A 27,397-nucleotide genomic window follows, 5' to 3' on the forward strand; every position below is an offset into this window, starting at 1 on the left:
TGCTTAACACTTAACCTCAATTTCTCTTAAAAAAATTTTTTTTTCCAATTATCAGGCTTTTTTCTCTCTTTTCAACTTTCTTCCCCTTTACTACCCCCATTGTAGGAAAAGTGGGGGAGAGAACTTTTGACTATGTCTAACAATGTTTCTCATTCTGCATCATTTCTGTCAGGAGGTGGGTAACAGTATTTTCTCATTCATTATCTAGATTTATGACTGTTATTTCATTAATCAGACTTCTTAAATTTCAAAGTTGTTCATTTTTATAATGTTGATGTTATAGTATAGATTGTTTTAATTATGCTTGATTCACTTAAAATCAGTTTTGAGTGTTCTTCAATTTTTCTGAAATTGTCTCTTCATTTTTTGCTACATAATATATTCCATTATGTTGATAGATCATGATTTGTTCATCCATTTCCTAATTCATAGGTAGCCCCTTAGCTTCTAATTCTTGTTACCATAAAAAGAACATGTAAGACCTTTTCTTCTTTGTTTGATCTCTTTGGCATATAGGCCTCATTCTGGTATTGGGTATGTCAAAGAGTATTTATACTTAATAACTTTTGGGACAGTTCCAAATTGCTTTCTAAAATAATTAGCTCACAGCTCTACCAAAAATATATCAATGTGACTTTTTCCTCAGAGCCTCCAACATTTATTATTTCCTTTTTTGTCAATGTTGCCAGTTGATAGGTGTGAAATGAAACCTCACAGTTTTTTTTAATTTGTATTTCTCTAATTATTAGTGATTTGGAGCATTTTTTCATATTGCCATCCCAATCCATCCTTCATTCAGCTCTCAAGGAGTTTTTTTAAAAGCACAGGTGGACGTGTGGACCTTCACCACACTCCCCTGCCTTTCAACTTAATAAATGCCAATGGCTCCCCTATCACTTCTAGGATCAAATACAGGATCCTATTTGGCATTCACAGCCCTTGAATGCCAAAACCCTCACTCTATGCTTTCTAATCTTTTTGCAGCTTACTCTTTGCCAAGAAATCCTCAATCTAGTGATAGTGGCTTCCTTGATGTTTCAAAACAAGACAGTTCATCTCTTAGTGCTGAACATTTTCTTTGGCCGTTTCCTGTGACTGGAATGCTCTCCCTCCTCATTTCTACCTTCTGGCTTCCTTCACTGTCCTTAGATATCATCTTCCACAGCAACCCTTTCCCAAACCCTCTTAATTCTAGTACTTTCCTTCTAATTATTTCCTGTTTATACAGTATAAAGCTTCTTTGAATCTATTTGTTTGCTGTTTTTTCCCCCATTGGACTGTGATCTCCTTGAGGGCAAGGGCTATCTTTTGTCTCTTTTTGTATCCCAATTGCTTAGCATAGTGCTTGGCATATAATAATTGCTTATTGACTGATCGTATTCTTTGACCAGTTATCAATTGCAGAATCGAAGAACCTCCAGTTATTAAATGAAATAGTATTTATAAGGTGCTTAGCGTAAATGCCTCTAACTTATTACACAGCATATAAATGCTTATTCCTTCCCTTTCTTCCCTTTATCTCCTGCTTCTTAATCTTTAAAATGGAGATAGTACTTGAATGATCTCTTTTTCATGTTTTTGTGAGAGAAGCACTTTGTAAATCTTTATTATTATTGAAATCCCCTTATTGTCACTCAAATGATGAATAGAGAACTTACTGTATTTGTTCCAAGTTAGCTCAAGATTATGACTAAAATGAAAAGTACTGTTTGCTAAAATATTTAATATTTTAGATTGAAAGCTTTTGAGAGCAAGATGTGTCATATCTTTTGTTCTACAGAACCTAGCACATTTTCTTACCCATAATAAACACTTAATGAATATATATGTTGAAAGTTTCTAAATTAATTTAGTACAATCAGAACCCGAATTAAAAAAACTATGCCACCATGTAATCTGAAAGGATTTTAAGATTACTACTTAGAGAAGAGATTTCAGCCTTTATCCTTCAACTGGTCATTAATTTTATGAATAGAGCTCATGTTTGGATTTTCCTAAGATGAAAATTTACAATGAATTATGAGAAGCAAAGAAGTATGACACTGTTCAGTTCACTATAGGCAAATGACAAGAAAAGGCATCCAGGTATCAGGTCATTACAGCAAACATTTATTAAATTCTTAATAAGTGCAAAGCCTATTTAGTTGGGAATTGTTATTGATTTAAATCATACATTTTTAGCGGTTTTTTAAAAGTTTTTGTTGATATCTTGTGTTTTCACATGATTCAGAATATTTCCTTTCATTCCCAACAATTATTTCTTTTTTTTTTTTCTGTTCTTGCTTTCTTTCTTATTTATTTAATAGCCTTTTATTTTCAGATTATATGTATGGGTAACTTTACAGCATTAACAATTGCCAAGCCTCTTGTTCCAATTTTTCCCCTCCTTCTTCCCACCCCCTCCCCCAGATGGCAGGATGACCAGAAGATGTTAGATATATTAAAATATAAATTAGATGCACAATAAGTATACATAACCAAACCATTATTTTGCTGTACAAAAAGAATCGGATTTGGACTCTGAAATATTGTACAATTAGCCTGTGAAGGAAATCAAAACCAACAACTATTTCTTTAAACAAAAATGTTTTTAAAAAAGATTTTAAAAATAGTTCAGCAAAGCCACTCTTAGGTTTAGGTGTGCTTTCAATACAAATTTTAGCAGCTTGCTTCTTTAGAACCTGAATAATAATTTTTATTTGTGTTTGCAGTAATGACCCTTGAGATGCTGAGATTACTTAAGTTATCAGAGAGCTTCAATGATAGGCACTATGGTGTATCCACTAAGGCAACAAAGTAGCCTGATACGGGTAGAAAGATTTTCATGTGTTTGAAAATTGTTAGTTCTTGCTCCTTTTCCTTTTTCCAGTTAACCAGAAATTTAGTCACTGAAAATTTAGAGTAATTGAGGTTTTGTTATACTATATAATTATAATCTAAATGAATCATTTGCTGTTTATCATGTTGTGCACAAACTTTGATCTTTCATTTTGCCAGAATCAGTCGATTAGTAAGCATTTATAAAGCTTCCCACTGTGTCAGGTGTTTTGCTGAATTTGGGTGGATACAAAGAAAATGCAAAAACAACTTCTGCTCTTAAAAAGCTTATTTTGTAACAAGAAAGCGCCCCCCCCCCGCCACACACATCTATTATAAGTATATAATAGATGTGTGTATGTTTCTTAAAGATACAGAATACATAGAACCTAACCTTAGAGGCAAAATCTACTAAATCCAAGTATTTTGTTTTTAAAAGGCAGAGCTAATTGAATCTTAATTTTTCAGAGGACACAAACGACATTTCTTGACTCAGAAAGTAGGCTCAAATACTGAATGAAGGTAAAGTGAGTAATAAGATATTTGGGAAAGGTTCTCAGCATGTCAAACTGGTCGTGTCCTGTTAAATAAGAGCAATTTTCTTCCCCGTAAAAGGGAGGAGTTGGAGAGGATTGTTTTGACTTTTAAAAGGGGTGGGGCTAAAGGTGCAAAAACAATCTGGGGAAGAGCCCTAGAAGGTGAAGAGGGTCAAGTCGAGACCAAGCCTACATTTCTGAGTGAGCGCTTGTACATAGCCCACTTTAGGACCTCGCAGGCGCCTCTACGCTACTTGCGTCCAAGTAGCAGGCTCCTTACTTCCCGTCCCAGAAAAATCCGGACAGCTGCTCCGCTCTGCTCCTTTTCCTGAGGGGTTGTTTGCAGGGGCTCCGGCCGCTCCTCCCTCCACTCTGGGCTTGCCCCGCCTTTCCCGTTTTCTACATGTGACTCGGTGCCTGTCTGCAAGGAGGGAGGGAGACTAGGGCAGAAGACCAGGATCAGATCAGGAAAGCAGAGCTCCCCGGGCCATTTGCAAGAAAGAGCAACTTCTACGGATCAAGCGCCTTCTACGGGCAGCCGGGGAGTCGCTGGCGGCCCCATTGAAGCCAGAAACTACAAGTACTTGTCCCGCCTGTGTACAGGGACGCAGCGGGCCCCGGGGACCCTGATTCTCCTCTCTCGCGATAAGCTTTTTGCAGAGGGGCTGCAGCCGGTGTCTACCTCGAAGGCTGTAACTGCTGCCGCGGCTCAGCTGCTGTTTTCTGGACTCGAGCTCTGGAGAAGGTAACTATCGGAGCTGAGATGCCGGGAGACCTTGCTGCGGGGTTGGCAAGATCAGGGGTGTTCTAGCTTGAGAGGGGGCTGACAGTGGGAGTGTTGCTGCTGCTGCAATACCATTGAACAGTATTGAACTCGCATTTAGGGAAACTGTCTGGAAGATCCCGCAGTATGCAGGGTGTATGTGTGTGTGTGTGTGTGTGTGTGTATGTTTGTGTGGTTTATTGATGTGGCCAGGTTATCAGCCTCTGAAATGGGTTGCAAAGGAGGGAAAGAGGGGACTTGAGCCAAAAATCTGCGTGAATGGCTTCTGGCCAAGCTTAAAAGGGGAGTAGTGCAGCTCCAGAGAATTGGTTGGGGTGGGATGAAGAACGGGAAGCTGACCCCCATCGTGCCTGACTTAGGAAAATACTGCAAGGTGAATGCTTAGGTTGTCTTCTTGATGGGGGTGGGGTGGAGTAAGTATTGCTCTGGGAAAGACGTGGAACTTGAGTTAAATACCCCTTTGATTATTTGTGGGGTTTTTGTTTTTTGGCTAAATACTGCTCAAAGGTCAAATAGGAGGCACTGAAAGAAACTGTCCTAAATAACCTTTCAAGTTAGTGATTTGTTGCCTATCACCATTCTGCTTGACATTGAGATGAACTTACCATGGGTTTAAAAACCAAGCAGAAAAAATGCACTGAGAAAGAAATGGAAATGATGTTGATATTCAGAGACTCAATTTAAAATTCTTAATATTAGTTAATGTTTTTATTTATCCCTAAGCTTCTGAGCTTTTTGTGGAAATCTTGTAGAAATGTATCTCGTGTATGGTGTTATGCTAGTCTTTTGGAGTGGGGTGAGAGAGTGGGGGTGTTGAGAAAAGAAGAGAAATGTAACTGAATGCCTAAAAAAATCTATTTTGATCATTTTTTTAAACCTATAAATTTCTGGATTTTATTTTGTATATATACTAGTACAGCATTTGACTTTTGAATGCATAGTTCTTTTATCTGGACAGCTCTTTCAAAATAGAAAAATGTTTGAAATGTGTGTTGGTGGAAATAATATATACAGTGGTGGGTTAGAGTCTCTGGATTGAAATATTAACTTTGCTTTCACTTTCTGATTTCATTAAAGTTTGGTTTCAGCCCAGATGCTGATATTTTTGGCAAGTTCAGCTCATTTTTATTTCAGTGGATATTTAGTATGTACAAACTGTGGGGTAAAAGCTATTTTTGTCCTGTGGCTCAACATAATTCTATTTCAAGCTGAAATTCCATTTCAGTAGTAAATGAAGTATCTTATTTTGTTATATTTAAAGAAATGATGTCCTTTTTAGACATGTTTTGTGATCCATTTTCTCCTGTTTTGGAGGGTTGGAAATTTTAGTGTTTTATAATTAAATTTCTATCAAGATGCCAAATGCAAATCCATAAGCCTCAGCTATATTCCTTACAAAAGGAAAGGAAAAATTATTATTATGTATGTTTTAAAGCTCATCAAGATGTAATTTTTCATATTTATACTTTAAGTATCCCACACATGCCAAAATTACTATTACTTCAGTGTTTGAATCACAAAGTCAGAGGGCCCTCAGAGATCATTTAGTCCAATTTATACCTGAAAGGAATTTCTCCGTAACATACTCCCAAATCACAGATTTTATAATTGATTTGTTTTAAATGTACTGGGATATCAAGGCCACAGAGTACAGTAAAATATGTAATTATTTTCATTATTAAAAGATATTATTGTATTTCTGTCATTTAAACTACTAGGTTTATCAGCTCCAGTAACATATGGGGAATTTTTCAAGAATGCCAGAGAGAAATTTAATATTGTATAGGTTGCATATTTAATATTGCATAAATTATATAAGAAAAGTAATATATAGTAACTAAAACTGTTATTCTTTTGAGTTTTTCTCTTTACCTATTTCTGTATTAAACATAATTAAAGTTCATTTGCAACTTTAAATACATAACAGAAGTACTATCTCGATCAGGTCTATCAATAATCCCCACTAGTGTCCTATTTCTGAAAGTGATACCAAGGAGTACAAAGCAGGAGAATATTGCCTTTGAATTCATTCATAGATATATCACTACAACATTCTTATTTAATTTTAATTGGCTATTGTTCTATTAATTTTTTTTTACAATATATTCATGTTTTGGGATCAGTATAACCTTTGGGAATAGTATAAGTTTTATTCTTTGCTGAGCTAAATAATATTTTCTTTACTTTGTCCTACAGATGTCCTCTTCAAAGCTTAAAAAGGTTGCCCTTTCCTACTAGTAATCTGGGATTTGGCAGACAAGTCTGTGTTCACTATAACTATAACCCTCATCATTTGCTCACAAAGTGGTACAGAAAAATGCATGTAATCTATAGGATATATAAGGTCTTTGAGGTCAAGGAGTGTTTTTCACTAGCACAGTGCCTTGCATATGAAAGAAGCCTTAAAAATATTATTTGAATTAGGTTGTAAACTTTAAAACACTGTGTAAATAAGAATTATTATTTTATAAACTTTGTTTACTATATTACTTTTTTTATATTGAAGTTTTAATCTCTTTCAGTCTGTAGCATCTATATATAGAAAACTGTTGAATATACATTTCTGATGTAAAAGTTTTCCCATATTAATCATAAGAGGTTTTTTGGTGTGCCTCCATTTTAGAATGTTGAAAAAAGTGGCCCAGAGAAACCAATGACTTTACCAAGCTTATATAAATGGAAGAAGCATTTTTTTCAAGCTAGTATTCACAGATCTTGAGTTGTAATTTAATGTTCTCACTATTTCTTTTTTGCATTTTTGGTGTTTTATAAATTGCTTTTGGAAATATTTTATTTGTTCATTAACACCTCAAGAACTGGAAAAATTCAGGCCTTTTCTAAAGAAAAGAGAAAGAAATAAACTAGTAAAACAAGTTATTTTCAGTTTTTAAAAATGAATCTAATGGCGAAGAATTTGTGTAAAGAACACTGTGCAGCTGTTGTAGTGTGTTTTGTTTAGATTTTTGAGTTACATTCATTACAGATTAGTTCTTAGAGTTTACTGAAGTCTTTATTATTTCAAATCCAAGATTAACAAGCATTCACTTTTACTGCTTTTAATTTTCCCCCTGATTTTGTAACTTAGATTTATCCATTTGTTGTGGATAGGATCTTGGGATATTTCCATGAGAAAGAAAACAGAAAATATAATTTGTATTTTATCACTTATCAGTCCAACCCAACACTATATATTCAAGCTTGGCATTCACTGGTTCTGCAACCTCAAAACATTTGAGAAACCTTGGGCTGTACTATGGCTTTAAAAATTAATTGGATATCGTTTTGTATCAAACTATATCCTGCCAAAGTGAGATAGTTCAGGATTTTGTACATTATTTCCTAAAATTTTGAAATGTTATAAGAATGTTATTGTGGTCTGATTTCATTTTCAAAAATATAGTTATTTGACAGTGACTTGTTTTTTGTTACATGATATTTTTATTGTATTTTCATGGCCCAAACTTCAAATATGAAGTAAAAAGCTACTGTATCCTAATACAGATCACCTGGTCATATAGTCTATTTTAGCATTTGAATTTAGTATTGTATTAGTTCAAAGAAAATTTTGTTTACTTTTTTGTGTTTTGGTTACCTTTTATTTCCATATTTGACTTTTCCAAAGTTTTCTTTACCCTGTATAACCCCCCTAGCTGGACAATGAGATTGACTCTCAATAGTCATTTTTAAAAATAAGATTCTGAGTTACAAATTTTTCTCCTTCTTCTCTCCCTTGCCCCCTACAACCCCTAGACCAAGCAATTTGACCTAGGTTATACATGTTCTGCAATCATTTTAGTCATATTTCAATGAGATTGACTCACTCTGTTCAAGTGTTGTCCCTGACTTACATTAACTATATGACCTTTGGCAAAATCCTTAATTAACCTCTTAGTTGTTCCAACCTATTCTCTAATACTGTAAATTATTGAGCAAATACTAATCCATATTGAAGGAGTTCTTCACTAGGAACTCCCTTCTCTGATGAAATTGTTACCACCCCCAACTCCAAAACACAAAAGAGGCTATAATTGAGTACTTAAGAGCTTTGCTCCAAGTTTTGTTTTTTTTTTAATTCATTTTTCCCTTCCTTTCCTTCCTTTTGTGTCTTTTGTATGTGTATTCTACAAACTTATTCTGATTAATGAAACTCCTTATAGAATTGGATTGAATCTTACATCCACATTAGTCTCTTTGGACAACTGAACTTTTATTCCTTATAGGAATTGTATCCTTTAGTGTCTTCAGAATTTAATTCTTTAGAGAATTTCATCATTTGGGGACCAGTTTCCATTATAGAATTTTAGTTTCTGTAATTCTGTCCTTTTTCTGAACCCTCCCTTTTTAAAAAAAAAAAAGTATTTCAAAATTTATGGAATATGTTAAAATAGTGCTAAGTTTTGCCCTATCACAAATTCTAAGATGAAATGGCTTCTTGTGTTAAAATTATTATCTTATTCTGGTCTCCCTAAGCATCTTATTCCTTTATGATCCGTGTAATGAGTATAAGTAGCCACTATAAAATGGCAATAGTAGGAAGATTGCAAGGGAAACCAAGAGGTCACAAACCCTCCCAAAATTATCAAAGGATCATAATTTACAAATTGTATCATATATTACCCCAAAATTACATCCTGTCAATAGATGCTAAATTAGGGAATGTCATCTAGGCCTTGTTACTGGAGCCTTCTGTTCCTGTATTATGTAAATCTCAAGACGTTCCAAATGTCTTTAATAAGACCATCAGATCACCAAATATGTTGATAAATTTGAGATGATGTGTTAAGGTTTTACATATAACTGAGATAATCTGGAGATTCTAATGAACTAATACCAAAGCTGCACAGATAAGTAGTAGTCTTGTTGTCCCCCAAAAACCATATAAAAAGTGAGACTTCAATTTTCTTTCCCCCATCTCTGTCTGGATGCAGGCTGTCAAGTTCTCTCAACTCTAATCTGTAAATACCTGTTATGCTCTGTGTTTCTCCATTCCATCTTTTTTCCTTGCCCCCTGCCTTTGTTCACCCTATTACTGACCTTTCCCTGTCTCTGTACCCTTTTTCACTACTTCTCTATTTTCTGTGCCTGTTTGTCCTTATACTTTCTGATTTCAACTTCAATTCCAGTTGCCATTGTAATCTTTCTCCATGAGAAACCAAAGAACCAGGTTTGCCTGTTTCATTTCATAATTTCATAAATTAATTATCAATTCAGCCTTCCCCTCAACATTATCATTATTTATATTTCAGCAGCCACTTTTTCTTGTCACTGGGATTTAGATCTAGAATAGCAATTGTCCTTTTTGTCAAGTCAGGATATCTTGACTATTCTGGTTTGAGCAGAAGGTATTCTATCAACTGTCTAGATAATTGGAAGTCCTTCATTTTACCTCCATCATTATCCTCATTATCATGACCATAATCTTTAAAAAGAATTTTTTGAATATTTAATGCGTGTCAGGCATTGTATTAAGTGCTAGGCATGCAAAGAAAAGCAAGAATATGAAGTTAATACTCTAATGAAGATACACATTTAATAAGTGTGTATATATGTTTATATCTATATTAAACACACATATATGTATACACATACACACACACACATGTCTATAGAAGATTAAATGGGAGGTAATCTCAGAAGAAATGTACTAGCAGTACTGGTGGGAGTAAGGTGAAAAAAATCCTCTTAGGGAAGGTAGGTTTTCAGCTGAGTCTTGATTGAGACCAGGAAGTGCAGGGGAGGAAGGAGAACAATGGGGAGGGGGGGAGGGAAGAAGAGGGGGGGGAGGAGAAGGGGGAGTTGGGGTTATGGTTAATGCTACCAACAGAGTGGATCATAGAGTTCATCAACGGGAATAAAGAAAGTGTAGGAACTGAAAAGATAGGAACAGGCCACGTGGGTGTGAAAGGCTTCAAACATCACACAGAAGATTTTCTGCTTGATCCCAGAGCCACTGAAGAGTAAGGAGGTATTATGGTCATGCTTGTGCTTTATAGAAAGATCACCTTGGTAGCTAAGTGAAGAGTGGATTGGAGAGGGGAGAGACTTGAGACAAGGAAGCTAACCTATTGCTATTGCAGTAGTCTAGAGAAGAGGCGATGTTGGATGCCAGGTATATGTTTGGATCATATTTGAAGGCTTCTATGAAGGTAGAGATGACAAGACTTGGCAACAGATTGGCTATGCTGAGTAAAGTGAAATGAGTTGAGAATGACAGGTTGCTAGTCTGACTTCCTGGGAAGATGTTGATGCCTTTGACAGTAATAGTAAAAGATGAAGGTTTTGGGGAGAAAGAGTTCTGTTTTGGATATGCGTTTGATATGCTTACAGATTATCAGGTGCAATTGGAGCTCAGAAGAGCTTCTTTTTGATTTATGTTATATAGAGAGAGGGTGTGTGTGTGTGTGTGTGTGTGTGTGTGTGTTTATCAAGTTGTTTGCATGTTTTTTCCTCATTAGGCTTTTAGGTCTTGGAGCAGGGACTTTCTTTTGCCTTTCTTTGTATCCCCAGCAATTAGCATTGTACCTGGCATATAGTAGGGACTTAATTAATACTGACTGACTGAATAGGAGTGAATGTGGAGCTTACAATGAATGGCTTCAATTTTCCCAGTGATATATGATCAGTCAGTCCCTCCTTTCAATATAATAGGGATGACGACATTTACACCATGTACAAACAAGATACATCCATACAACACACACACACACACACACACACGAGATAAGTTGTAATTAATCAACAGAGGAAAGACATTAGAATTAAAGGGCAGGGGGAACGAATTGGGAAAGGTGAAATCTTATTCAGGACATGAAGAAATCCATGGAAACCATCCAGCAAAGATGAGGAAATGAGGAAGGAAAAACATCCCAAGTTTGGGGGATGATCAGAAAAAATTTGTCTGGAGTTGACTTAAGTGATTTATTCAGGGAACATTAAAGAGGCAAATATATCTGGATCACAGAATATGGGGCGACATTAACTATAAGAGGACTGGAAAGATGGGAGAAGGGCAGGTTGTAAAGGGCTTTGAATGCCAAATAGAATTTTATATTTAATCCTGAGGTAATAGAGAGCCATTGGAATTTATTGATTGGGGATTAAGGGGGGAAGAGAACTGGTAAATTTTGACAGCTGATATAGGACTGAGAAGATTCATATGGCAGTCATATCATATCGGCAAGGCTTTTCAGTAATTTAGGCATGAGGAGGTGAGGGCATGGCGTTAGAAGAAAGAAGGGAGTATAGCTAAGCAACAAATTGAAGGGGGAAAGGGGAAGGGGGAGAAGGAGGAGAAGAGATAAGGGAGTGGGGAATTGAGACTAACACCTAAATTGGGAGACTGGTGATAGCCTTAGCAGTAATAAGTAAGGATAAGGAGTGGAGGAAGTTTTAGGAGCAAAGATAATGAATTCTGTTTTAGAATTTAGAATGTTGAGTTTAAGATGTCTATTGGACATTCAGTTTGTTCAATATGAGTAAGAGATTAAAGACTGAAGGTCAGCAGAGCAGTTGGGACTGTCTAAGTAAATTTGAGAATCGTCTGTATAGAGTTAAGTGAATCCATAAGAGCTGATGAGATCACCAAGTGAAATAGTATAGAGGGAGAGAAGTGTAAGGTAAGGTCTTCAACTGAGAGGGTAAGGAGAGGAAGTACTATGGGACCTAGAGGAAGGAAAATAGACTTTGGAATAGATGATGTGGTTTGTGGAAAACTAAATTGATTTTAATGAGAGATAAAAGAGAATTGCCTTGCTGTAGTTCAGGACCCAGTTAAAATTATAGAATTTACTAAATTTGTAGTGGACTTCAAGGAAAGTTTGTGAATAGTTTCCTCACATCCTCATTAATTTTTAATGATAATATTGTTCTGACCATTCTCACCCCAAAATTCTCTACCATATTTACTCTACATTGGTTCCTGTGTTGCCTTTTATGAGTCTGTCTTAATCTCTAGTATTTCATGCTTCCGCTTGCCATTTTACCTATCCTACTTTGCCATTCAACTTCCCTGGGCTATATAGTTTTCTCATTTGTAAAATGAAAGGGTTGAACTAGGTGGACTATTCCATTTCTAGATCTACTATCCTGTGAGACTCATGAGAAGGATATACCTTCCATAAGATATATTGAATACAGTATGCTCTTTTAAAGCCCTATTCTTATCATGAATCCTACAGGATCATATATCTTAGATACCATCTCTAGGCCAGCCTCCTCATTTTGCAAATGAGGAAATGAATACCCTAAGGAGGTTAAATGATTTGTCTAAAATCATATATGTAGTAATGGTCATAGGTAAAAGATTTGAATTCAGATACTCTTGACTCTTGAGAACCAAGTCTTAGTGAAATAGATGAAATTTGCTTCCATGATCCAATGTTCATTTTATCAACATGAGATCATAGAATTAGAATGAACCTTGAAGGCTATGTAGTTATTCTCTTTGATTGCAGAAAAAGAAACAGACCTGGAGAGGTTAGGCAATTGTCCCAAAGTTACAAAATAGAGAGTAACAGACCTGGGATTAAAATAAAGTTTTCTGACTTCAAATCCAATGCACTTTCCCTTGCATAGTAATTTAGTCTCTGCAATTATTGAGCTCTCATTGATGAGTTTGTTTAGAAAATATTAGACAATTTTTTGGAAGTGAAACAATATGGAACAGGTAGTGATGTTCATCCTTAATGGGACGTCCTTATACCAATGAAATAGGGCATCTGGTTTAAAAAAAAAAAAAAAAAAAGGAAGCATTTTGATAGGAACTGGAGAATTTAAAGTGATAACAGAAAGAAAAGTTAAAACTACATTATTAGGAGTTGAGATAAGGCATTTCTGAAAATGAAATATGTCAAAGAGAAAAGAAAAATTAACTTTAAAATAAATTGTTTATCCTAATACCTTAGCCTTTAGTATTATTTTGAACTCTTTTTGAATTTATACTGCTCAAGTACTAGGAATTTTCACATTAATGAAATTTAATTTGTTTCAGTTATCATCTCAATGGCAGTGATAAACTGTTGAATTATATACCATTTAAGATTGAATTTTTACAGAGGGTACAACATTGACCATAAGATCTCATGATGATTCCTTCTTATTCTGGTAACTGATGCAAGGAGACCTGCTTTCAAAAATATTAGAGATTTTCCTTGTCTTTTGAACATGTTAGTTATTTTTTGTTCACCTGTATTTAGACATTTGAAGTCAAGTCATGGATTTGATTAATGGCTTTTTTCTTTGTCCCCTGTAAATTTTTGTGTACCTGCTTTTTTTTTTTTTCTGTGCTATGCCTGCTCTTCATAATATTTAGTACAATGATTGTTTGCATAGAAGTCCAACTTAAGGGACCAGGTCTATTTTTTGTTAAGGAAGTAGTATTTGAGTTGGGTCTTGAAGGAATGGATATGACAGCTTAAAGAAATGAATGTGAATATGCGACAAGGACATTCTTTGCACTGAGAACAATGTACATGGGAAGAAAAGGATGGATCAGGTTAGGACAAAGCAGAAAGCATCACAAGAGCATGAAGTATATATGGGGAAGTAGTGTGAGGTTAGCCTCCTTGCTGCTTGTATACATTTGAGAAAGAGAGACAGAGACCTTAGACTCTCCAAGAATATTTTCTAGATGAGGAAATTAGACCTACAGAGACTGAATGGCTTGTCCAAGGGCATGCAGGTAGTCAACATGAATTTATTAAGTACTCACTATGTACAAGAGTGGGGATACAAAAAAAAAAAAAAAGCAAAACTTCATTCTAATACAGAGAACAATATGTAAGTGTCTGTACATACTTGATTAGAGAGAGTAGATAGAAAGTAATTTCAGATGAAAGGCAATAGTTAGGGGTAGAAAAGATCTCATGTAGAAAATAAGATATGAACTAAGCTTTGAAGGAAGCCTGGAAAGTAGGGCATCATAGGTGAAGAAGTAGAGCATTCCACGTGTTTAAAGGCACAGTCAAGACCATCTTTCTTTGAGAAACTGTAAGTAGGTCATTTTACCTGTATCATATTGTATTTAGAAAGGGGAGCAAAGTGTAAGAAAACTTGAAAGTGTATGAATGGGCCAGGTTGTGAAGGATGTCAAGTGGTCTAGGGCTTTATATTTGATCTTGAAAGTAATAAGGAATCACTGGATTTTCTTTAGTAGGGAGACAACATAGTTAGACCTGCTGTTTAGGAAAAATCACTTTGGTAGCTGAACAGAGCATTGATTGGGACAGGAAGAGACTTAAAAGCAGAGAGATCTAATTAGAAAGCTATTTCAGTATTCTAGGAAAAGAGGTGACAAGTGTCTTTACCAGACTGGTGACTGATTGATTCGAGAAAAAGAAATTTCTAGGAGAGGTGTTTTAAAGGTAGAGATGACAGGATTTGATAATGGATTGACTATATGAGATGAATAAAGCATAGAGCATTATACCAAAGTGGCAAGCTAGACCTGTACAGTAATAGGAAAGTTGAGAAGTGAGAAGTACTTCTAGAGAAAACAGGATAAATCTGGGATTCATCTTCATAGAGATGATAATTGTACACATGGGAGCTGATGAAATCACCAAGTGATAATATATAATAAAAAGAGAAGAAGGACGACTTTGATGGCGCCATGAGGGAAATCCATCGTTAAGAGGAATAACCTGTATGTACAAGGAGACTTCTAAGGTGCAGGATACAGATAGGAGAACCAGGAGGAAACAACGTCTTGAAAAGGTAGAGATTGTGTCTAGTAGGAGTGTCAGAGTTCTTAAATGGCAATGCAGGATTTGAACTTGGGTTGTTCAACTCAAAATTCAATGCTCTTTCCACTGTGCCATGATGCCTGTACTGGAGGCATGAAACTCCCTAAACTGAACTTGATTACAGAGAGACTTGTGTGTTTGGCTAAGGAATTAATCCTTTATTTAGTAGAAATGAAGGAGTTTTTGAGCAGTAAAGTATTAAGACTTGTGTAATTAAAAAATAAATTTGTTGGTATGAAGGATGGACTTAGTACGAGAGACTGAAGATGGAAAAACCAGTAAGATGAAATATGGTATAGTAGAAGGAGCCCTGGAATTGATGTCAGAACATCTGCATCTGGATCCCTCCTCTGACCGTTTCTTACTCTGAAAAACAACTAGAAACTAGGGATGGGCTAGATATCTTTTTGGTTTTGAATCTATGGTGTTAGAGACCTATTAGTAGGTCTATTTGTTAAATATTTGTTAAATTGTCTATTTGTAAAACCACTGTTTTCAAGGCCAAACTCAGATGTTCCCTCTGAAATCTTCCCTGCTTGAATCATCCCAAATGAAAGGACTCTTGCTTTCCAGCTTCCTCTTCAAACTTTGCTTAGCTTTCCATTTCCTCCTTTACATTCTGCTTTATATCATACAGATTTGTCATATACCTCCTCAATGGACTAAATATTCCTGGAGGGCTGAGACGTGTTTTTCATCTTTATTTTCTTCGCACTTATCACAGTGCCTTGCATATAGAAGGCATTTAGTAATTATTTGTTGTAATTAAATTAGAAGTGAAACTTACCCTCATGTATCAAGTTTTAAAGATAGTCTTAAATGTAAGCTTTGTACCTATGAAATGACAGCTTGCTTTGGTTTATATGTATACACACACACACACACACATGTTTTAAAAGAAAGTGTCATAATGAATTGCTTAACATCCAAGTCCTGGAGTGCAGCTAAATAAGTATTAAAGGAACGCTTATTGCCAGTTTTGCTGTTCCAGATAGTAGATGGGAAGATGACAGCAGGAGATCCCTCAAACATTTGTTAGAGGATGCTGAAATGAGCATTGATCAGATGGTAATGGACTAAATTATAAGGCATAGAAAAAGTCACTAACGCAGATAGGATAGAGTTATGGTAACAATGATAAGTGAAATTCAGGTGTGTTTGGTGAAGAAGAAAAAAACCCTGGATTTAAGAAACAGAGTTCTCAACAATAATAAGCTTTAAAAAAATCACTGAAGCTACCAAACTAAGAATGTTTTGGCTAAGTATAACATAGAAAGGACAGTAAATCAGATGTTTGGTATGTTTGCCTATTTGGCAGCAAGGCTTTGCATTAAAAGGGCATACTTTGTCTAAAATAGGGAAGATCCAAGTGCTAAATCAGCCTCAGAAACTAACTATATTTGTGATTCTGGCCAAGTCACTTAACCTGTTTGTCCCAATTTCCTCAAGTGTAAAATGCACATGGTCACAGTATCAACTGTGTAAGGTAGTTATGGGGATTACTTCATTTCAATTCAGTGGATAATAATTAAGCTCCTACTATGCGCCAGGTATTGTGCTAAGTACTAGAGAGTTAAATCAGAAAGATAATCTCTGCCCTCAAGAACCTTAGAATCTAACAAGGAAGTGGTGATGGTAGGTAAGAAGGCAAAACATAAAAAGAAACTGAAAAGGACAAGTACAAGTTAGGAAAGGCACTAAGGGGTACCCAGTACAGGGACATGATGTTTCCTGGGGAAGAAAGCAAGCAAAGTTGCTAATGAAAAATGGAGTTATCTGCAAAGTTCTGAGCCCTATATAAGGGAATGCATTGGAGGAGTTTATTGCTCTACCCTCCAGCCTTCTAATCAGAAGGGAGAGGAGACTGAAGGAGTTGAGAAAAGTTGAGTCAGTCTGCATGGTAATAAGATTGCAGGTGATCGATCTGCTTATCCTGGGGTATTCTCATGAAGTAGAAACCAGTAAAGTGAAATGGAAACTTTTATAAAGTGCTTAGAACAGTGTCAGACACACTGTACACACTATATAAATGCTCATTCTCCCCACACACACACACACCCTTTCCCCAATGTAGTCCAGTAATACTTTCTGCTATAAGACTAATCTTAAATTGCCATTGATTGAGGTATACTGTGTGGGTCAAATCATGTTCCTTTTTGTTACAAATTAAATTACCATTTCCATACTCCTGCCTCCAGCATTTTAAAATTGTTTTACTCTGTTGTATGGCATACATCCTCCTTTTCTCCTTATCATTCTGAATAATACACCCTGCTTTAATTCTTCATTACCTCTTTCATGAATGAATGCAGTAGCTTCATTGGAATCATAAGATTTGAAACTAAAGGAGCTGTATAAATCCCCTACTCCTGCACACACATTTTAAAGATTCTGCTCTTCAAGTGATTGACCTAAGGTCATATAGATGTACTGTACTTTTAACACAATAATCTAAACTAAAATATGGTTATGCCCCAACATTTGAAAATAATCTCTGTATATAAAAGCACCCATAACAATAGAGCTAGAAAAATTAATCACCTTGGACTAATGATAGGAATTTAATGGCCATCAACAAGCATAAGCATTTTGATGTACAGTTCTCTTTTACATACTGGAGATTAAGAGTGCAGTGCCCCCTATGATCTGAAAAAACTTTGTAAAAATTTTTGGCCCTATCTCTGTACCAGTTAAGAAGTCTGAATTTTTTTTTTCTTTTTCTTTTATGTTACTGGTTGCTACTTCAGGCCCATTCGTTCCTAATTCAGCTCAACCATGCTTTTTGTAGGGGCATTTGTGATGGTAACAATGCTGTTTGGTCTCATATCACAGTATCTCCAATGATTGCTACGGCATTGTATCTTACTGTAAAATTTGGGTTGATATTACATGGCACTATAAATTATATTTTGTATATTTCTGAACTTGTAAACTTTTTTTCTGTCATTTTCTGGTCTTTGCATGTTATTTGTGAAACTCCCCCAAAATTCTCATTTAATTTTTTATGCTAACCCAAAATATATCAATACTGTGGTGGGGAAAGTTGCGATGTGGGAGGGATAACTACTATGAAGAATAAGAAAGATTATATAAGGAAATGAGAAGTTCTGTTACATGCAACTTTTTTGTGTGTATACATACATAGTTATACACACATACAGTTAACAAATCTTTTTCTATCCTCTTATACACTTTAAAAAAATTATGCACTTAAAATGCTTTATGGATGCCCCTTTTTTTAACTTGTTATTGCCCACTAATTCCTTTTACTTTCTGCCAAATGTAAGCCATCCCTTGTAACAAGTATGTATAGTAAAGCAAAAAAAAAAAAAAAAAAAAAACCAAATTAAAAAACAAATTTTAGCCATGTCTAAGATTGTATGACTCATTCTGTACCTTGTCCATCACCTCTCTGCCAAGGTGATCATAATTGTAATCTAAAAAAAAAGAAAATGAGTACTGTTCGATAACTAGTAATAGTTGAACACCTTAAAGTTCCCAGACGCATAAGAAACATTTTAAATGCTTTTGAATTTAGTCACTTGAAGAACTAATTCCCTGAAAACACTAAAGCCAATTTCTTCAGTGTTTATCTGAACCATGATTTGCTTTTTTTCCCCTTCAGAATCCATTTATCAAATAAAATGCCCCAGATAAAATTTACTTAAATTTTTAGGAACAATTCATTTCTGTTTAGCCTCTGTTGGCACTTCTTCCTCCTATCTCCTTTATATAAATGTCCCCATATTCTCTCTCCTAGGCTTTCTTCTCTCAGTGTACTTTCTCCCTCATTTATGCCCATAGCTTCAATAACTTTTTCTATGCAAATGTCTTCCAGATTTCTCCAGCTTTGATCTCATTGCCATAATCTAGACTTTGATTTGTAGTTGTTTGCTGGCCTGCTGGATAAATTTCCACCCAGATGGAAACTTTTGTTACCTAATATTTCACAAGTCACAAAATAAATTTATCACCTTTCTTTCTAAACCTGTTTTTCTCTCTGATGTTTCTGTCAATGGTATCTCTATTCCCTCATTCATTCATTCTTATGTAAAACTCATCACACACCCAACCCCCTTCACTTCTTACTTGGACTTGTTCAGTGACCTAATTAGTTACTACCATAAATCTCTTTTTATTTCACCCGTTTGACTCTACCTCCTATGTCTGTGTGCTTTTATATTAATTGTCATACTCACCTCTTCTACCTCAAAGAATTCCCTCACCTCATATTAAGACTAAGTGATGTCTTTCCTGATTTCCCCAAACTGTTCAACCCTTCTTTTGCTATCTTTTATTTAACTCCATTGTGTTTGTATTTTTCCATTTTAAAAAAGTTTGTTATACATGTATATTCAGGTTTTTTTATGTTTCCATATGAATCATGTAGGGAGAGAAATCAAAACCAAAGGAAAAACCATGAGAAAGGAAAAAAAATGAGAATGGTATACTTCAATCTGCATTTAATCTCTTTAATTTTCTCTCTTTTTGGAATGGCATTTTCTGTCCAAAGGTTATAGGTATAGCTTTGGGTTGCTGAATTGCTGAGAATTAATTATATCGTAGTTGATTGCCATACATTCTTACTACTATTGGGTAAAGTGTTTTCCTGCTTCTGTTTGTTTCACTCAGCATCAGTTCCTGTAAGTCTTTGCAGGCTTTTCTGAAATCAGCCTATTCATCATTTCTTATAGAACAATAATATTCTATTCCTTTCATATACCATAACTTATTCATCTATTTCCCACCTGATGGGCATCCACTCAGTTTCCAGTTCCTTGCCACCACAAAAAGAGCTGCTATAAACATTTTTGCACATGTGGGTTCTTTTCCCTCTTCTATGATCTCTTTGGGATATAGACCCAGTGGTGTTGTATTTATTTTGTGTATTTTTTTATTATATATATATATATATATATAGTTTAATTATTATTACATATATTTATTTATTTTTTATATACATACATACAGAAAAGAGAATTCTCTCTTTTTAAAAAAAAATTCTTAGTAAAAAACCTGATCTATTTATAGTAGGCATTTGGTAAGTGCTTATTGAGTCATCAAATCAATCGCTAACCCTTATCAGTTTTACTTCTGCAATGTCTTTCATATCATATCTGCAGTGTCCTAACTCTTTATCATTCTCACGGATACCACCTTAGTGCAGGTCTTTATTATATCCTGCTCAGATATGAATTATTACAGTATAAGTATACCAATAGAATTTTGAGTATGAAGGTTACCTCAAAGATGATAAGCTTTTTTCAGATGCCAAAACTAAAGTCCAGAGAGGTTAATTGTTGGTCTTTTAGTGGCAAAGTTGGAATTGAAGCCTGAACCTCTGGATGCAGTTTGTTTTCAATATATCATTTGCACTGCGTGGTACTGAGGAGTATTTGTAATTTTTAACATAATATTCCATTATATTCCTAAATCATAACTTGTTTAATCATTCTTTTATCAACGAAGCACATACTTGGTTTCCAATTTTTTGCAATTAAAAGTATTTTTGGATATACATGCACATGTATACATAAACATACAGACACATTATATATATATATGTGTGTGTGTATATATATATAGATATAGATATATGTTATAACTCTGCATAAAAGACTATAACATCTTAATGTTTGTTCCCATAACTTCAAAATCTTTTCCAGAATGAATGAAGAAATTCATAGGCTAACAAACTATATTAGTGCAACTTCCTTCTAAGGCCCAATCAGCATTGACTTTCTGACCTTTGTTATTCTTGCCACTTTGTTCGGTATGATGTAAAACCTCAAAGGTGTTTTTATTTTCATTTCTCTTATTATTAGTGTTTTGGAGTACTTTTTCATAGGTTTGTTGATAGATTGTAACTCTTTTTTTTGAAAACATTTTATTTTTTGACCACTTAGCTACTAGGGAATGGCTCTTGGTCTTATATATTTACCCATTTACAATTTAGGTATTGTACTTTTTTTCAGGTATTTAATGGAAAGATGATTAGATTTTTTTTTTTAATCTATGAAGATGCCCAACAATAGAAATACACATTTGTTAGTCACTTTGCCTATGGCTGTCATTCAGAAAGGAGATAAAGATATATGCATATATCTATATCTATAGCTTTATATATATATACACACATATTATACATATAACAATCTTCATGCCTTATTTTTTCAATTTTCCTTAGACTGTATACCACAGTTAGCAGTCTTCTGATTAGAAATCACAGTAAACAACTTTATGTATACATGGCAATACTGACTGTTTATATGAAATGTTAGGTTGAAATGAATTTATAGAATTTTACTCATGACTTTTCACTCATAGGCTTTTTCAATTACATGGGATGATATTTTTATCACTTAACAATACTAACTCTATAATGGAGACTGTAATTGTTTCTGTGATATCATTGGTTGGGAAAATTCCTCTTACTAATGCAAATCAACGCCTTCTTTATAATTTGTAGTCTCATGAGTTTCCTAGAGTGCCAAGAAGTTAAGGGACTTGACCAGAGTCATAGAAACAACACTGCTTAATCAAAGGTACCCCTGTTTTATTGCATTTGAGACCAACTTATTGTTCATCATTATTTTTACATTGTATCATTTTCTTTGGCTACCTAAAATGCAGTTCTAATTGCTTCAGTTACTTAGACTTGATGTGCAATAATGTATGCAATGTAAACAGAAAACCCTGTAAAACAAGACAGAAAATATGTGTGTATGTAGTTTTTGCTGTTAAGGATCTATGATTTTTTTTTTTCATGACTCGGAGACCACCTTTCCATCAACTAATCAGTGGTACCCACTACAACATGATTTACTTAGTTTGTTTTGCCCATATTGAGCCAAAACAGTTTTTTCAGTCACATTTCATATTACTGTATAGATATGGTCTAATAGAAGTGCTGTAAAGTCTATTTTATCTCTAGCATCCTATAATTCTGAAGTATTAAACCAGAGTCCAACTGGTTTTTATAAGTTATCCTTTCCTTGCAGCATATTTGCTACAAGTTTCTGGACACATTAAACTATTCCCAAAGACATCCATTATGCAACTGAGTACCATATAGCAAACAAGGAAAATAAGACATAGAGCATTTGCATACTTTATAGTTTAAAATTGTTAGAAAAGATAATTCATTGTTTTAGATAATAGATGAATTTGTGGGAGCTGGCTAAAGGAGGGCAAAGAGGGTTTAAATATGATTTGTAGACTTCATTTTTAAAAATTTCTTTATGTGAAAATAAGAAAGGGAAATGAATCAAGTTTGTGGATGTTTTCCTTTATTTTCTTGTTAATATTTTCTTTGTTTCTCTCTTTTTTCTGTACTAAATAACTCTCCTAACGTCCTACTCCAATGTATCTTTATTTCATTGAACATGATCCAGGATTCTAGAAAGCTGTGTCACTAGAGTTTAAACTGTGAAATATTGTACCAGACAGAAAAGACTTTTGATATAGGTCTGTTGAAGGTTTATACACTCAGTCCTCCCTCAGCTTTTCCATTCCTAGGAAATGGAAAGAAAGTAAAAAATATGAACATGGATTTATTGAAACCAAGAGAAATAGAGGGTTAAATTTCTGGACCACCAAAAACTAATCTTTTGCTAGAGATTACGGAAGATGCATTATTCTGCATACAGTTCTTTATGACAAAACATTAATTCTGATAATATGCAATATTCTGAACAAGAAGTAATCCATAAAATTGGCAACATTTAAAACATTTTTCTCACTAGAATTCCCTAGAATCCTATAACCTTTTGTGTTAATATCGCAATGTTTCAGAGGAAAAAAGTTTTATTTCAGATAATTCACTTTTCATAACACATGAAATCTAAAGACCACAAATAACTGTATAACAAATTAGTTACTTAAAATTAAAGTAGACGTGTGAGGTAGTGGAGTGAGGCCATTGTACTGTATCTTATATTGCTATACAATCTTTTAACATTGACTGTCCTCTGAAAACTAAGGGAGAATTTGCTGGGGCTTTGCTGCTATTGGAAGACTCTAAATTCTCAATATCATCTGTCCTTCAAGGCTGGTGGATGGCATTGGAAATTGTGAAGGTCACATCACTTTGAAATAATCCATCAAAGGTGTCTGCTTCGTGAGCCATTTGAGATTCTTAAGTATCTCCCAGCCTGGCATTTGCACATATTCTGCCAGGAAGTTTATCTAACACTTTTATTTTCTCACTAAGCTGCATGACTGACTTTGCATTCTTGGGTTTAGAGTCCCGAGTACTTGTACACTATGTTTTGGGGGCATAATTGCCCCACAAAGCTAGAGTTTAAAAGGTAAACAATGAAAATATTCAACGAATACTCAGGAAACACTTTATAAAGGTAGGTGAACAAGACTGTTGAAGTACCAATAGGAGAACAGCTGCTCCACAAACTTGCTGCGTCACTTGTCTTATTTTTTCTGTTGCAAGTAGCTGAGAATTGTGCATGGTTGCCAATGAAAGTGGTTGGTTCCTAATACAGTCACATAGATGCTTGGAGTTAGAAAAGTTAGGTATGCAGATGCTGTGGATTGGCTGTAGATTGTCCAAATATCAAACTAGAAAAGTCTGAAGACTCCTCATTAGAGCCGTTACAGGATTGTACATGTTTTTGACAACAGTAACCCCTAAGGTATTGCTTTCTGCCTTGTTGGAGGGGACAAACACAGCTAGCTGGCACAGTGTATAGAATGCTAGGCCCAAAGTCTCATACTCATCTTCTTGAATACTAGTTGTGTAACCTTGGACAAGTCACTTAATCCTGTCTTCCTCACTTTCCTCATCTGTAAAATGAACTGGAGAAGGAAATGGCAAACCACTCCAGTGTCTCTGCCAAGAGATCCCCAAATAGGGTTACAGAGGGTCAGGCATGACAACTGAGCAATAATAGCAAATAAATAAATACTGAAGCATAAAGGAGGATCTAAAGAGGACAGTGGCAGAGTGAGCAACTTGAAGGTGATGATAGTTCAAAAGTTAGTGCCCTAACCAAGCCGAGAAGTTTGCTCCTAGGGGAAGTTGTGGCAGTACGTGAATGTTACAAGAGATTGTGACAGGCACATGTCTTCAGAGGCAAGGCCTTACAAAAAATCATCGACTCTAAGAGTTGAGGACAGCCATTTGTCCAACCCATACATGAAAGGAGTCTCCACTAGAAAATAGCCCAGACAAGACAAAACTAAACCTTTCCTTGACATCTTTCATGGGAGTGTAGGGGATTTTATCTCCTTACAAGACAGTCCACGCTACTTTTCTGACATCAAACTTTTCATTGTTACTTTGATCCATTGCTTCTAGTTCTGCCCTTGGAGACAAGACAGAACAAATCTGGCCATCCCTCCATATAAGCCTTTTCAATATGAAGTCAGGCATGTTGCTTTCCTTGGGAAAAAATTTGAGATCAAGAAATTACATTAGGATTATTGCTATTTTTTCCCTTGCAAATATAAATCAGTTATAATAATCTGTGATCTTGTAAATGACAGAAACAATCATTTCAAAAGTTTGCTTGGAAGAGTAATTACTATGTAAGGACAAGAACAAAGTAATTTGGATTTGTACTCACCCATGGACAACATTAATTCAATCTCACAACATGTTACAATTTGACAATGTTAATGTATCCTGTGATCAAAGGCCCCCTCCAAATGAACTAAGGAGTAAAATGGGAGGTGATTAATTATCATGCACTTAATAAGATTCCCAGAATTAGGAAGCTTATATTCTTTTGATCTGTGTTAACATGTTAATATGACACATCAACAGTAGAATTAGGAAAAATAGCTTTTTTTCTAGCAGTTTTTATATTTATTTCCTTTGATTGATTTATGAAGATTAATTTGCTTAGAAGGCAGCTGGTGGTGTAGTGGATAGAGTGCTGGGCATGGAATCAGGAAGACTTGTGTTCCAATCCAGCCCTAAACACTTGATAGCTCTGTGATCTGGGGTAAATCACTTAACATCTATTTGCCTCAGTTTCCTCAACTGTAAATTGAAGATAGTAATAGCACTTGTCTTACAGGGTTTTGAGGATCAAATGAGATGATATTTGCAGAAGTACTTAGCATAATGCCTGCACAAAGTTGGTGCTTAATAAATTACTTATTCCTTTTTCTTCCCCACCCCTCCTTCCCTTTCCTTTTGGTGGCACTGTTGCAAATTGCATTTCTATGATTTCCTAAAAGCAAAATTAGGTAAAAATGCCACTGAATGGCAGTAGGATTTTTTAATCATAAAAATTAAGGGGCCCCAAAAGGATTTAACCAATACTAGTTCGCTGAGGAAGCTGGGAATACTTGATTTCTAAATACAAATGCATTTATGGTTCTCATTTTATCCTTTTTTAATCACCTTTAACTGAATAGATCCTATCTGAATAAAATTCCGATGTTTGGAAAGAATTCCCTGTAAAAGAAAGTTGAGTTCTTTAGGGAATGAGAAACTTTAATCTCATTTCTTTTTCTTTTTGTTATAAAGAAGGAAGGAAATAACTGTTAAATAACTTTTGGAGTACAAGAATATTTTAAAAAATCATTTATCCAGTAGGATTTTGCCAGAGAGGTGTGTGTGTGTGTGTGTGTGTGTAAACATACACATGCATGTAGGTAGATGAAAACATCTGTTCTATATGTTTTATATTAAGATACCCTCTTAACATTTGGCATTTAAATGCCATCTGTGAACAAATTTTCAAAATATATCATTTAACAGCCTCAATAGTAATACTTCCTTGTTTATATTTGTACAGTTCTTTCTAGTTTACAAAGCACTTCAGCACTAGTGGTCACTAGATTTTCACAATGGTTATTAGGTAATTCTGGTTTTACAGATAAGTAAAATGAGGCTTTAAAAGTTAAATTATTTTATTCAAGGTCATAAATAATGAAGTTAAGAGCTATAAGTCTTTATTCTTACTCCTTTCTTTCCCCTCTAGCTTGTATTGTCTTTATGAAATATAATCAGAATCAGGTTTTAAAATTTTATTTTAATTCATTTTCTAAAATTATGAACTCAATTTACCTTTGATTATTTTTGTCCAAAGGAAGAAAAACCCTTTGATTTTGAGGACATATCCTTATCTTGCTTGAATAATCATTAATGACATTGGGGGATGGGGAATTGTTTTGTTTTTGCTTGTTTCCCAGTGACTACTGAGTTGTTGTTAATGTTTTTTTTTTTTTTTCTAATTTACTAATTTATGGAACAAAAACATGAAGAGCTTGGAATCAAGATGTTGGTTACAATCATGGCTCTGCCTCAGGTAGGATAGATTACTTAGGTTTTTTGTTTTTAAATCTAATTATCATTGGAACAAAAGATGATGGACTTAAATCCAAGTACCCACCTCTGTCACTTCTTGTGTGACCTTAAGAAATCACTAATTTCCCCTGGGCCTCTCTTTCCTTATCCATAAAAATAGGCAGCTAAATCCTCCTTTCAGTTCAAGGCCCAATGTTTCTAAGTTTAATAATGCCATGCTATAGGGCCTTTAAAATAGTATATAAATGGAAATACATAAATTATTAAAAGTTTAGATTTGTTACTTGAAAGTAAAATTGTCACTACGTGGCAGAAAGGATTTTTTAAATACAAAAAAACCAAGAGACCGGAAAAGGGTGTATCCACTGAGAGAGCAAGGATATATTACATTTCTAAATATAAATGGATTTCTGATTAAATATAAGTCATCTCTTGGTCTAAGTGTCTCAGGGGATGGTTTCTACTGTTTTTGCAATACAAAGTTATCTTGACAAACTTTCCGCATTTCTTTTTACCCATAATTGCCCCATTCACATCAGCCTTTCAGTTATTTCTAGCAATTTCATTCTCCTCTATATGTAAGTTATTGTCCTTTTTGGTGACTGTCTGAACTGAAAACAAGAGTTAAAAGCTGTAAGAGGGGAAGCGGGTTACTAAAATTGCTAAAGAGTTTTAGCTTATTTTAAAGCAGGAACCACAAGTTAGTGTTGATGTTCTGTGTCGTGTACATTCTGATTTGTCGTAATGTGCAGTAATTCAGTTCAATATTGGGTAAGGGTCTGCTATCTGCAGATAAGAGATGAATAACAGGGTCCCTACTTGTGTGGAGTTCGCATTTTCTTGGCAGGAGACAAACACATACAATGATTATACTACAGAATGAAACAAATGCAAAAGAAAACTATAAACTGTGTAAAGACTGAGTGGGAAAAAGATCAACAACTTAGCTATCTGGGGAAAGTTGTTAGAAGTACAAGCTATTTTAGAAGACAAAATGAAGGGGAGATCATTCATTATTAGTAAGAAGCAGCTGAAAAGAGGACACTGGCAACTGTTGGGGAAGGGTGGGGATGGAGAATAAGGAGATGAATAATCCTTTCATTATATTATAGTAGTATGAAATAACAAGATTGTAAAATTAGGGTGGCATGAGTAATAAACTGGTACTTTTAATAGATTGAAGTTGAGGCTTAATTGTTTATTCTAAAACAAATATTATGAAACCCAGACAGGTGACTTCCTT

General features: G+C 34.8%; 1 protein-coding gene across 12 annotated transcripts in view; it reads left to right on the forward strand.

The window, feature by feature from the left end:
* OSBPL1A (oxysterol binding protein like 1A) overlaps positions 1 to 27,397 on the forward strand; it is a 269,237-nt gene that overhangs the window by 109,740 nt on the left and 132,100 nt on the right. Inside the window, exon 1 of one of the 12 annotated variants that reach the window (XM_031946518.1) lies at positions 3,308 to 4,098. The exons of 8 other annotated variants lie outside the window; for them this stretch is intronic. Coding sequence is in view for 1 of the 4 variants with exons in the window: in XM_031946516.1 (XP_031802376.1) it covers positions 26,141 to 26,155 (15 nt within the window). In the remaining 3 variants the exon portion in view is untranslated. Of the gene's footprint in view, positions 1 to 3,307; positions 4,099 to 26,135; positions 26,156 to 27,397 lie in introns of those variants that run through there. 3 more of the 12 variants (XM_023496199.2, XM_031946517.1, XM_031946516.1) reach the window with 3 other exon arrangements.

Source organism: Sarcophilus harrisii, chromosome 1 (assembly GCF_902635505.1).
Source record: "Sarcophilus harrisii chromosome 1, mSarHar1.11, whole genome shotgun sequence".
Taxonomy (NCBI): Eukaryota; Metazoa; Chordata; class Mammalia; order Dasyuromorphia; family Dasyuridae; genus Sarcophilus; species Sarcophilus harrisii.